This window comes from Tachysurus vachellii, chromosome 6, assembly GCF_030014155.1.
Source record: "Tachysurus vachellii isolate PV-2020 chromosome 6, HZAU_Pvac_v1, whole genome shotgun sequence".
Lineage (NCBI taxonomy): Eukaryota > Metazoa > Chordata > Actinopteri > Siluriformes > Bagridae > Tachysurus > Tachysurus vachellii.
The window spans coordinates 27,882,199-27,895,834 of record NC_083465.1 but is presented as its reverse complement, the minus strand read 5'-3'; the positions used below and the strand labels follow the sequence as shown (position 1 = coordinate 27,895,834).

The 13,636-nt window shown below is 38.6% G+C and overlaps 1 protein-coding gene across 1 annotated transcript in view; it reads right to left on the bottom strand.

The window, feature by feature from the left end:
- Positions 1-13,636, bottom strand: part of LOC132847676 (uncharacterized) — a 240,621-nt gene that overhangs the window by 7,134 nt on the left and 219,851 nt on the right. Inside the window, 1 exon segment of the mRNA XM_060873178.1 lies at positions 3,763-4,251. Coding sequence (XP_060729161.1) covers positions 3,763-4,251 — 489 coding nt within the window.

Here is a 13,636-nt window from a genome sequence, read left to right as displayed (position 1 = left end):
TATACAACATGTTATACAGCATGTTATAGGCCTACAGCATGTTATACAGCATGTTATACAGCATGTTATAGGCCTACAGCATGTTAGACAGCATGTTATACAGCATGTTGTTATTCAGCATGTTATACAGCATGCTAACAACAATTAGTAGTAAAACAATAATAAATTCTTTAGGAGAAGATGAGTTTAGAATTGTTTGAATCAAACTAAATGAAATGGAATTATTTTAATCTAAGATGTACTAATTGAAATTGTAAAATTTGCCCTTTTACAAATAAAAGCATAGTTTGGGGAGAAAAAAAGAAACCCATTCATGTATAATGTGCAAAATCAATTGTAAAGATGTATTCATTGCTCTCATTATTTGATGTTTTTACTTTTTATGTTTAATGAGATACATTGATGTAGCATTGCTGTACAGGAGGTGGTAGATTAATGGCTAAGGTGATAGATTATTGTAAGCACAGACCACAAGACTACCAATCTGGCACCAGCAGGCCCCCAAGCAAGGCCCCCAATCCTCAACTACTCAGCTGCATAAAAATGAAATAAAACACAAATATCTCTAAATAAGAGTGTCTGCCAAATGCCATAATGTAGCCACAATGATGACTCTACCTCATGTTTGTCTGTTTTTTTCTCCATTCATTTCCCAATAGAATGTGTTAGAAAGTAGAAAGTCTTATGGGAAGTACCAAACCTTGATCATACGTTATTACTGATGAACTTCCACAACTCTTAATACTTGGTAAGTAAAAAGCCTATGCTGTCTTGCCTCCATGTGAAGAAGATAAACACTTCCCTCTTCCTTAGAAGCACTTTCCATTTACTGAAAATTTAAGATATTCATTTTTTTTTATAGTTTATTACTTTGGGAATCAGACAAGTCAAGAAATGTTTATTGTCATTTCAACCATATATAGCTGTTACAGTACACAGTGAAATGAGACAACGTTTCTCCAGGATCATGGTGTTACATTAAACAAAGACAGAGCTAAGGACTTAGTAAGTTGTCCTAGATACATAAAGTGCAACTGTGCACTGTGTGGCTAGGACAGTTGCAAACTTATATGACCAAACGTATGTGGACACCAGATCAGAACACTGAATTCAGCTTGCTGAACATGTTTCGGATTTAGTCTTCATTTGCCGTTATAATAACCTCCAGTGTTCTGTGAAGGCTCTGTGCTAGATTTTAGAGTGTGGCTCTCAGCTACAAGAGCATTAGGGAGGTCAGACAGTGATGCTGGATGTTGTAAATGTAAATGTAATGCTGGATGTTGACAAGGTTGAGTCATTACATTTATATAATTTACACAAGTGAGCAGTTGAGGCCTTGCTCAAGGGCCCAAGAATTTAAACTCACATCCATCTGACCAGTAGTCTAATATTTTAACCACAAAGATACTACATCTACTATTCTACTAAAAGAAAGTTGTAATGTTACAGCATAAAAATACATTCTCTATAATTGTGTGCTTCTATTTTTGTGGAACTAGCTTGGGAGAAGAATATTAGTTTGATCAGAGGTGCACAAACTTTTGACCATATACTGTATATATTAACTCGTTATCTGATCATTTGACTGTTATAACTTCTATCCACAAATTGGAGGATAGTATCCACATATTCATAGAGGGCCCATGTTCTAAACCCATTGATAATTCCACTGTATGCAGATTCTCAGTGTTTTCCTTGCCTAATGTTGTACCTAAAGCTGACTGAATTCTTTTTCTTTCAGCTCAAGTGGCTGAACTTGTTGGTTTAACAAGGGCATGTTGTCTGCTTTAAAACCAAGCATTTAGATTGGAGCCAGGCTCTGGTTTGGCCATGTCATGTCCTTAACGAACAGCAGCAGTCAGCTGTAGCAGCCCATTGATAGGATGGGCCATGACTCTTTCCCTTATTGACAGTGAGATGTTCGCTAACACCGAGGGCTCTATAAGATCAGAAACAGGTGTTCGATGTGCATGTCCAATTTTAATAGTGAACACCAAAAGCTAAATCATCATAGTGAATCAGTATATAGTTACTGCATGTCATGGTGTCCCTGAGGAGAGTGCACCCCTTTCACCTTATCAGCAGAACTTATCAGGCTTCTTCACCAAGTGAACCAGATAATTCTAACAGGTTCACACAAGTACAAATATGTTTGAATGCCCCAGTGCTGCTTGTTTAGCCAACTCATATGCTGCATTGTTTCTTCTACTTACAAAAGTACTGCCTGTCTTTTTTACTGTACATGTAACAATTGTGATTTTTGCTTCACAAATCAAGTTTACATTTATGGCATTTTGCAGACGCTTTAAATCACTGAATTCTTCAAAACTGGTTCAATAGGATCACAGACTAAGGAAAGCATCAGTCTAAAACATAGGGCGGAAACATAGAACATTTTAAATACATATTACAAACAGGAAAAAATAAGCACTAGTTTAAGTTAATATCAGGAATACAGAGGCTCAGGGGAAGTTCATTTCACTATCTTAGTGCCAGAACAAAAATCTTGATGTCACACATGGCTCAAATATGCAACAAGTAGAAATTACAGACTGCCTCAAACGGACTCTGATAAATAATGAAGTACTTCATGTATTTTGTCACTGCTAAACCAGAAGAAACTTCTTGTTAATTAAGATAACCATCCTCATCATTTTATCTTCTTATAGACAATAAAAGGAGATGACAATGAATTAGCTCAAAAAATAATTTATTACAGCCATAACCAACAGAAAAACAAGTAACAAGAATCAATAATGTTTGCGATCCAATGAGTGAAGAGTATTAACAGAATAAAAATGTCAGGAAAACAAGAAAACACAAAACTAGAGAGCATCTGGTAAATTCCTAAGAAGGGGCTTAGCAGCCCCCTGTTTAACCACCACACCTTGTTTAAATGCGATGCCATGATGAAATTCAGGGGTGTTCAAGTCATGCCCCAGCCAATCAGACCAACAAAAGTAAAAAAATAAAACAACCAAAACCAGAACAACCAATCCATAAAATAAAGGCCTCTCTGTGCCCAGGTGGAACCAAAGTGGTGACTGAACAATTGCACTGAACATGGTTCATCGGCTATACAGTAACAAAACCTGTTACCTCATGACAAGGTGACAACTGCATAAACAGCCAAATTTCCCTCTAGGCCACTAAGGATGACCATCTACAAAAAAGTTAGATCCGTGTGTGGTAGTGGTTGACTTTCCATGTCCTGCCATGCATTCATGGTGCTAGAAGTTAACTAACAATCCTGTTGTTCACCATCCAAAATGGTCATCCTCCTGTCTGACAGTTTAACTGTCTGGTCCATCTTAATTGTCAACTCTGGTACACACGAGAGATTATTGGCTGCTAACTCCATTAGGCAGATAAAATGGCATTAGAAAACCTGTTCATCTGACACATACAATTGGAAAGGCTTACTGTAATCACAGCTAGCTAAGCAGTATAAAGGTCTTTCAACAATTTAAAAGCCGCTTCTGCCATCCACACCAAAGATGCCTTCTTCTGATCTGCTAATTAAGCAATGCACGCAAATGACGTACTTTTTAAAGCAATCACACTGTAATCAGAGATACATTTCTCACTATCGTGAATAAATTGGTGGCTTTTCAAACCAGTTTATTATGTAAAACTCTTTCCACAATATGAACCATAATATGGTTTCACTCCTGTGTGAAGGTGCTGGTGAGGTTTTTTTTTTAATTATTCTTTCTACAGTTTAAGCAGTGATACGGATAAATACTTTGGAGAGTTTTCAACCTGTGTGCATGCGTTGGTAAACTTTCAAACTACTTGATCGGGTAAATCTCTTGCCACATTGTGAGCAATGATACGGCTTCTCTCCTGTGTGAATGCGTTGGAGATTTTTTAAACTATTTGGTTGTGTAAAACTCTTCCCACAGTGTAAGCATTGATATGGTTTCTCTCCTGTGTGAATGCGCTCGTGGGTTTTTAATACACCTGAACTTCTAAAACTCTTCCCACAGTGTGAGCAGTGAAATGGCTTCTCTCCTGTGTGAATGCGTTGGTGGTTTTTTAAATTACTTGATTGTGTAAAACTCTTCCCACAGTGTAAGCACTGATATGGTTTCTATCCTGTGTGAATGCGCTCGTGGGTTTTTAATTCACTTGATGTTCCAAAATTCTTCCAACAGTGTGAGCAAACATATGGCTTCAGTCCTGTGTGAATGCGCTCATGGACTTTTAAATCATCTGCGTCTCTAAAACCCTTCCCACAGTGTGAACAGCAATAAAGCTTTTTTTTGGCTTGTTTTTTGAGATTCCAACTAAAAGTATCTCTCATAGGCTCAACAACTGCTGCGTAGTTTGGAATGAATTTAGCATACCAAGCGGTGAGACCTAGAAATGATCTGAGTGTGGACGCATCCGAAGGTGGTGGAGCATTACGTATTGCTTCCAAGTGACTGTGATCTGGCATCAGTCCTTCTTTGGAGATAGTATGTCCCAGAAATGTGAGCTTCTCCTGGCGAAACGTACATTTCTTCTCATTAAATGCAGACCCGCTTCTTGTAGTTTGTGCAGCACTATTTTTAGGTGAGCATCATGGCTAGCAACAGAGTCACCAAACACAATTATGTCATCCAGATAACACTGAACACCTGTAACACCCCTGAAAATAGTAGACATCAATTTTTGAAACGCCGCTGGAGCTGATGCTAATCCGTAGCAAACTCTCTTGAAACGAAACAAACCATCATGTGTTATAAAGGCGGTGAGGTCCCTACTGTCCTCATGTAGTGGTACCTGATGGTAAGCATTCGCCAGATCGATTGTAGTATGGAATTGGGTAGCTGTCCACAACGATTGCTTTGTTGGGTTCCCTGAGATCCACACACATCCTGATGTCTCCAGATTTTTTCTGAGTAACAACGATGGGCGAAACCCAAGGCGAAGCATCCACTCTTTCAATAATATCTGCTGCTAGTAGGCGGTTCAGCTCTGTAGACACAGCATCCCGTACAGCAAAAGGTAGCCTGCGTAGCTTCTGCTGCACAGGAATAAAATTTTCATGCATCTTTACTTTGTGTACAAAGTTCTTTTCACAGCCAATGGATGGCATGGCAGTATGAGACACTTGTTGCACTCGCTGTTTGGAGGTGAGTACTTTATTTCCTGTTATGCACAAATTTAAGGAATATATTAAGTCCATACCCATGAGTGCGTTTCCACTTTTCACAATATAGAATGTGGCAGGTACTGAATGTTCGCCATGTCGTGCAGACGTCTTAATACATTCCAGCACTGGAAGGTCATCTTTTGAATATGTGACAAGACATACATCTGATTGTTCCAAAGGTAGTCCAGAAAAGTATTGCTTATATATATGCTCTGGAAGCAAAGATACGGATGATCCAGTATCAACAATCAGTTCTTGCATCGTAGTACCAGAATATGTACCCATTTCAATGTCACACACAATTTTGTTTGCAGCCAAGGTGTTAGTCATGTACAAAACAGTCAGTTCAGGAACTTCAATTTCTCTGATGTCCTGTCTCCGTCCAGAGCGACACACTTTTGCAAAATGTCCCATTTTACCACATGATTTACATGTCTTATTCAAAGCAGGCCACTGCTTGGAATTTGCTAAATGGCAACTGGAATCGCAGCGATAACATTTGCGTGCCGAATGGCTCTGGGTTTTACTTTGTGTGGTTCTACGCATGGTCGTTTCTTTTTTTCTAACATATAGCCGTTGAACTGGTAAGTCGGCAGGTTTTGTAAATTCACTTGCATTAGCCATGGCATTTTCCACTTGAACAGAAACTTGTACTGCCCTGTCTAACGTCAAATCCGCTTCAAGTAGTAAGCGTTCACGAATACGACTGCTGTGTACTTTCTCCACGATTTGATCTCGTAGCATTTCGTCCTCTTTGTCACCAAATGCACATAATGACACCATATCACGAAGTGCGGCGACATACTGAAGCATTTTTTTGTCGTGTCTTTGCTCCCTTTGACGAAATTTATGTCGCTCAGCAATGGCATTTACTTTTGGTACAAAATGCGTTCTGAGAGCAGTAAGAGCAGAAACATAGGTCGTACCAGTATTAGGAAGAGTGTAGAAAATTCTCTGTGCTTCTGTGCCCAGGCAGTGGAGTAGTGTGGCACGCTTGCGAGTATCAGGCCAGTCATCCCCCTCGGCATGAATCGCCAACAAGTAGTTCTCAAACATTTGCGTCCATATCCCAAACGGAACTGCAGGCTCACCAGGACACTGTAAGTATGTAGGAGGAAGATGAACCGCCATCCTCGTCGCCAATTTGTTGTGTATTCACGTGAAATAAGAATAGGCAATACACCGAGTACCAAACAGGTTTCTTTACTCAACATTAGCCACATGTGCAACTCCACTTCCTCTCTCATCTGCTACCTTCCTAGCTATCACACACTAGCTCCATCTAGTGTACATCTATTAATTAGCAATGTAATAAGAACACAACATCGGTTAAAGCCACCTTTCCACTGCACACGACAAACGACGGCCGAAAAACAGGAAGTCATTCATTTCCTATGGAGAGTCGCAAAGGCGCTGCGTGAGGTGTCGACCATCTACGGATCCGTAAGTTGCGGATCCGTTTTGAGCCTTGGATCCATTAAAAAATTTTTACTTGTGCGACTACACCGCATCTGATATGCCGACCGGACAGGTTTTTATTAAAACAACCGGCAGATGTTAGTGAGGAAAGAGTGACAAAAAAGGCAAAAACAAGTGAAGAGAAAAGCGATGAAGAAAATTAAGCAAAATTAATGTAAAGAAAACAGAAATTGTAGCAATTAAGTTCAGTTAAGAGAATTTCAGTTCTGTCAGGACCACTTTGTCAAAAGAGAATTTATTAGATGATATGCATACAGTTAGTGTTAGCGGTATGGTTCTGTTCTGGGCAAGAATCCACGCGCCCGAACTAATGCGATGCTTGATTTAAGTTTGTTAATTTTAGTGAAGTTTAGTTAAGTTCCATTTAAGTGTAAAGTAGCATTAAGAGTGTACAGTAGCATTAAGAGTGTACAGTAGCGAGTAAGTGAATGAAAGCGAAAGTGTACGTACGAGACAAAATTCCTCTTGTTTACTCCTCCCTCAACCTCCGTGCGCATCTTCCGTAAAGTAAAACCAGTGTATTTGTTTAACATTCTCTTTTATTACTGTATGTTTTTATACAATATTTGTCATTTATAAATACAGGTACTGTACATTTTTTATATTCAAAAACACAAACAAAACAACTGGAGTGGAATTTTGCAAGCTGGAACGGATTAATGGGATTTCAATTCATTTAAACGGTGAAAATTGTTTTGAGATACGAGCAATTTGAGATACGAGCAAGGTCACGGAACAAATTAAACTCGTATCTCGAGGCATTACTGTACATTAATCCTTTGTTACAATATAGAGGAATTTGAGTCCCAGTACAAGTTGTGATCAATATATTGGTTTTATTTGACATGTGTTGTCTGAATAAGTTTCTAAAATAAAGTATAATTTCATTTCATACATTAAACCATTTATCAAAAGAACACGAGTTATATGTTATATATATATATATATATATATATATATATATATATATAAAATGGAAAATACTATTTTCAGGCCATCCTTAAAAATATTCTTGTTTGCCGTAACCCGACTCAAATTATTTTTTTTTTGCTACAAGTCCGACCGACTTGCCGGTTGTAAATTTGCGTCTTCAAACAACTAATACAAAAGCAATACAATAATGTCAATTATATTTTATTAAGTACTGTAAATATATAAATTGCTTAGGCCTACATACAAATGCAATGATGCGCCCGAAGGCACGGGTTGAAGACCCAGTCAGTGACGTCACGATATGCTAATTTGTTTAAAGTCATATCAACGTAATCACCATCACCAAAATTAGGGCCCGGGCACCGAATGGTGCGAAGCCCTATTGTTTTTGCTCAGGAGTATTATTAGGGCCTGAGCACCGAATGGTGTGAAGCCCTATTGTTTTTGTTCGTTTTTTTTGTTTTTTGGTGCACAGATCGGGCAATTATGTACGCACATGTACGAGAGTTGGTACGCATATAGATCTCATCGACCCGAACAACTTTCGCGCTCTAAACTATGAGCTCCGCCCAACAGGAAGTCGGCCATTTTGGATTGTTTTATAAGTGCATGCGGTGAACTTTTAAATACTCCTCCTAGGGAATTCATGCGATTGACATCAAACGTGGTGAACATGATGCCGAGACATTGTACTTGCGAAGGGATTTTTGATATCTCGAACGGTGCTGCCATGGCGAGGCGACAAAATCATGGCATATTCAGAGAAACAGGAAGTGTCTAATATCTAAAGCAAAAAATGTCTTATTGTGAAGACACGCGGTGTGTATGTTCGGCCAAGGATTCCAATCGCATCTATGTGCTTATTGTGAATCTCGGACATAGCGCCACCAACAGGCGCCAGGAAGTGTGTCAGTCACAACAGTTGCATGTGGTGAACTTTTAAATACTCCTCCTAGGACATTCATGCGATTGACACCAAAAGTGGTGACATGATGCCGAGACATTGCACTTGCTAAATTACGAAGGGATTTTTGATATCTCGAACGGTGCTGCCATGGCGAGGCGACTAAGTTATGGCAAATTCAGAGAAACAGGAAATGTCTAATATCTAAAGCAAAAAATGTCTTATTGGGATGACACGCGGTGTGTATGTTCAGCCAAGGACTCTGATCGCATCGATGTGCGTATTGTGAGTCCCGGGTATAGCGCCACCAACAGGCCCCAGGAAGTGTGTCAGTCACAAAGGTGGATTTTTTCACAGTTGCATGCAATGAACTTTTAAATACTCCTCCTAGAGGATTCATGCGATTGACACCAAAAGTGGTCAACATGATGCCGAGACGTTGTAGATGATAAATTGCGAAGGGATTTTTGATATCTCGAACGCTCTTCCCATGGCAACGCGTCAAACTTTACTTTCTTTTTCAGGCATATTTAAGGCTTGAAAACACCGGAAATTTGGCACAGACGTCAAAGTCGTCTGCCATTAGGACCGGGCAAAGGCTGGAACATAGGCGTGGCAGTAGGGCTCTGTAGCGCCCCCTGAATTGGAAAAATAAATATCGGTGCACAGATCGGCCAAACATGTACGCACATGTACGAGAGTTGGTATGTATATACTGTAGATCTCATCGACCCGAACAAATTTCACAATCAAACCTATTAGCTCCGCCCAACAGGAAGTCGGCCATTTTGGATGGTTTCAAAAGTGCCTGTGGTGAACTTTTAAATACTCCTTCTAGGACATTCATGCGATTGACACCAAAAGAGGTGAACATGATGCCGAGACATTGCACTTGCTAAATTGCGAAGTGAGTTTTGATATCTCGAACGGTGCTGCCATGGCGAGACGACTGTTATACAGGAAATGTCTAATATCTAAAGCAAAAAATGTCTTATTGTGATGACACGCGGTGTGTATGTTCAGCCAAGGATTCCGATCGCATCGATGTGCCTATTGTGAGTCCCGGGTATAGCGCCACCAACAGGCCCCAGGAAGTGTGTCAGTCACAAAGGTGGATTTTTTGTCAGCTGCATGCGGTAAACTTTTAAATACTCCTCCTAGGGGATTCATGCAATTGAGACCAGACTTGGCCACCATGATGCAGAGATATTGCAGATGCGAAATTGCAAACGGATTTTTGATATCTCAAACACTGTTGCCATGGCATCTTGTCAAAGTTTACTTTTATTTCAGGCATATTTAAGGCTTTTGGCGTGCTTAGATTAACTTGAAATTTGACACATACATCACATTTGTCGGCTGTTAAGTGTGGACAAAAAGGTCAGACAAAGGTGTGTCTCTTAAGTCGCTCACTAGCGCCCCCATTTGTCTAAAATGTGGGGTTTCATTTACCTACAGTCCCCAAATGGGTCAGTAACAACATAAAATAGTCCACTGATATTTACCCACTTGATGCACTTGCCCACCGTGCATTGTTTTCTGGAAGGCACCGTATAGCGATGAACAAACGTGCGAAGGCCCGTCATCGCTGCTTGCAGCTATATTTGTACTTTTTTTTTTACATTGAAACTTTAAAAAAAAATAAAAAATAATCGACCTACCTACCAACCTTTTTTTTTTTTACTGTTACTGCAAACCAAAATATTTTTAAGGATGGCCTCATACAGTTTATGCTGTACGTTTATGGACATTCTCTGTAAATTAACAACCCAGTTGTTATTTTTCCACATTATGCCAATAATAACAAAGTAAGCTTCTCAGATTTTCACTAAAATTTACCATATTTTTATACTTTTTTTTCCACATAGAAATGTATGTAAAATTAACAATTATCTGCATTAAACTTGTGGCTCATTATGAGGAGGTGTACAAGAGGTGGTTTTGACCTCACAAGTCATTTTATATTTATGTTTACTTTTACATTCAAACTCTGCAATTCTGCACTCAAATTTAGCATCTAAGAGAAAAGTAAACTGCATTTAAAACGCAGAAAAACAGCACATGGAGAAATAAGTTAGAAAATCCCACACACCCCACAACATCATTAAACATTCATGTGAATTTAAGTAAATGCAAGATAATAGTGAGAGAATAAAATCACCAGTCTCCGTCTGCACACACGATGCTACTGAGCAAGTCTGCTTGTAGTGATTACATATATACCCGCGGTGCACCACTCATTAAGGCCCCACCTGCAACAATTAATAGGAACCTCTAACAAGAATCATAAAGCAGTGAATATAAGTTTTAGTTAAGTGAAAAAATTACATTTAACAAAGTTTGATAACGTTAACCTATTCAATAAATTATTTATTTATTCATTACAAATAAAAAAAGTCTTTAAACTCGCATTGACAGTACTGGCTACACTGTCAAGCAAAAAATATGACATGTCTACCTTCAGCATCAAGACTATTGTTGCAAATGTAATATTTAAAAGTAACATCATACTTAATACTTATAAGGAATATAAAAACACAACATTTCCTATTGACTATGCTAAGGTTTACCTGTTTCTTTCATTACTTGTTTGTATTAGGTATTTTTAAGGAAACTAAGAAATAATTAACTAATTAACTGCAACATTACAGTTATTTATTTATTTATTTATTTAATTTAATGAAAGAAAACTTTAATTTCACAGCAGTCTTCTCAGTAAGGACCTAAATTAAAATTACAAGTTACTTAAAATCAGGAGTCTCCTTTAAGTACAACTGAGGACAAAGACACAGTCCAACAACAGGCCATTTCACAGCTATTAGCCAACTATTATCACCTTATCATCTGAGTCTGGGTTGTGGCTTGTGAACGAACAAAACCATCAGGTCAATTAAAGATATGTGAAAGGCCTGGATAGATTGTTCCCATATCAGGGTATAGAAAACAAAATATTTGATTATTCTATTATATCTAATATATTTAATACACAAATATGCTTTCATGAAATGAAGCAGGATTATACGGAAAAACTAGTAAGCCTAAACCGCAACACATATTTATGGCAGAATACAGCCAGCTACAACTGAGAAAATTCTGTAAAATTTAACGCATATAAAAGGAGCAAACTTTGCCATTGTGTTAATAGGACATTATTTCAGATATATATCTAAATTCACCACTAGTAAATTCATTCATTCATTCATTCATTCATTCATCTTCTACAGATTATCCGAACTACCTTGGGTCACGGGGAGCCTGTGCCTATCTCAGGCATCATCGGGCATCAAGGCAGGATACACCCTGGACGGAGTGCCAACCCATAGCAGGGCACACACACACACTCTCATTCACTCACGCACTCACACACTAGGGACAATTTTCCAGAGATGCCAATCAACCTACCATGCATTGTCTTTGGCCCGGGGGAGGAAACCGGAGTACCCGGTGGAAACCCCCGAGGCACGAGGAGAACATGCAAACTCCACACACACAAGGTGGAGGCGGGAATCGAAACCCCGACCCTGGTTGTGTGAGGCGAACGTGCTAACCACTAAGCCACCATGCCCCCCATTATTAAATTCATTTCTTTAAAAGTTTCAATAAACGTCATTAAGGTTTTACATTAAGAAGTACAAGGGTTCTAAATTGTCCTAAATTATAAATTCTGATCTTCATAGTGACCAAATTCAGATGATCTTGGTTACAGTCGATAGTTTGTATATAAATAATTAAACATTTATAGATCAGTTGTAAGTTTCTTTTGAATGTTCATTATGAGCATATGAGTCCTGTCATGAGAACCTAACAGTGTTTACTGATTTATCATATCAGCAGTTAGAAGGTACATATCATATATATGCATGACACTCATCTACAGTTCAGATTATCCACTGAAACAATACTGTGATCACCCTCTTGCACATAAATGTTCCATAAAACCCTAAAATAAAACATCATTCTACCAATGTAACCACTATCCCTCCTTTGTACATGTCCAGAGCATCTTAATCTCGGTCATTTCCCAAAAAAGCCAACAGAACTGTCCCTCTGAGGTGCTCATTCATAATAAACATGTTATTATCATGTGCACAGAAGTCAAGTCAAGTCAAAAAACGTTTATTGTCATTTCAACCATATATAGCTGTTACAGTACACAGTGAAACGAGACGTTTCTGAAGGATCATGGTGTTACATTAAACAAAGACAGGGCTAAGACTTAGTAAGTTAGTCCTAGATACATAAAGTGCAACTGTGCACTGTGTGGCTAGGACAGTTGCAAAAATATGACCAAAAGTTTGTGGACACCACATCAGAACACTAAATTCAGCTTGCTGAACATGTTTTGTACTTAGTCTTCATTTGCCGTTATAATAACCTCCAGTGTTCTTTAGAGTGTGGCTCTCAGCTACAAGAGCATTAGTGAGGTCAGACAGTGATGCTGGATGTTGACAAGGTTGAGTCAGACATTACATTTATATAATTTACACAAGTGAGCAGTTGAGGCCTTGCTCAAGGGCCCAAAAATTTAAATTCACATCAGTCTAACATTTTAACCACAAAGATACCACATCTACTGTTCTACTAAAAGAAAGTTGTAATGTTACAGCATAAAAATACATTCTCTATACAGTAATTGTGTGCTTCTATTTTTGTGGAACTAGCTTGGGAGAAGATGCACATATTAGTTTGATCAGGGGTGCACATTCTTTTAATTTTATACAGGTGCCCCTAACAGAGTAACCACATACTGTATCTTATCACATTAACCTTCAAATTGTCCCTGGGTCTTTTTGACCCCACTGGAAGAATTTAATGTGTCATAACGTTGGTTTTCTTTGCAAGCTTTGCAAGCAAAATTAATTTTGTCTATTTTTGTTGAACTATGTGTTCAGAACAGTATATACTACGCGTTCGTGATCCTCTTGGGTCATTTTGACTTGGCCACATTTAGTGGAGCAAAAGGTCACACTTTTGCCCTTTTCAGCGCAATGAACATACATACAGACACAAAAATGCACACGTAAAATGTCCACTAACACACGCACCCAAAACACACACTCATGCACACAGACACACACACACAAACACACACACAAATTGGGCATTGCATTTCATTAGGCCTCCAGAAAAAAAAAAAGCCAAACATTTGTAAATATTTCACACTTTTGATATGCCTTCGC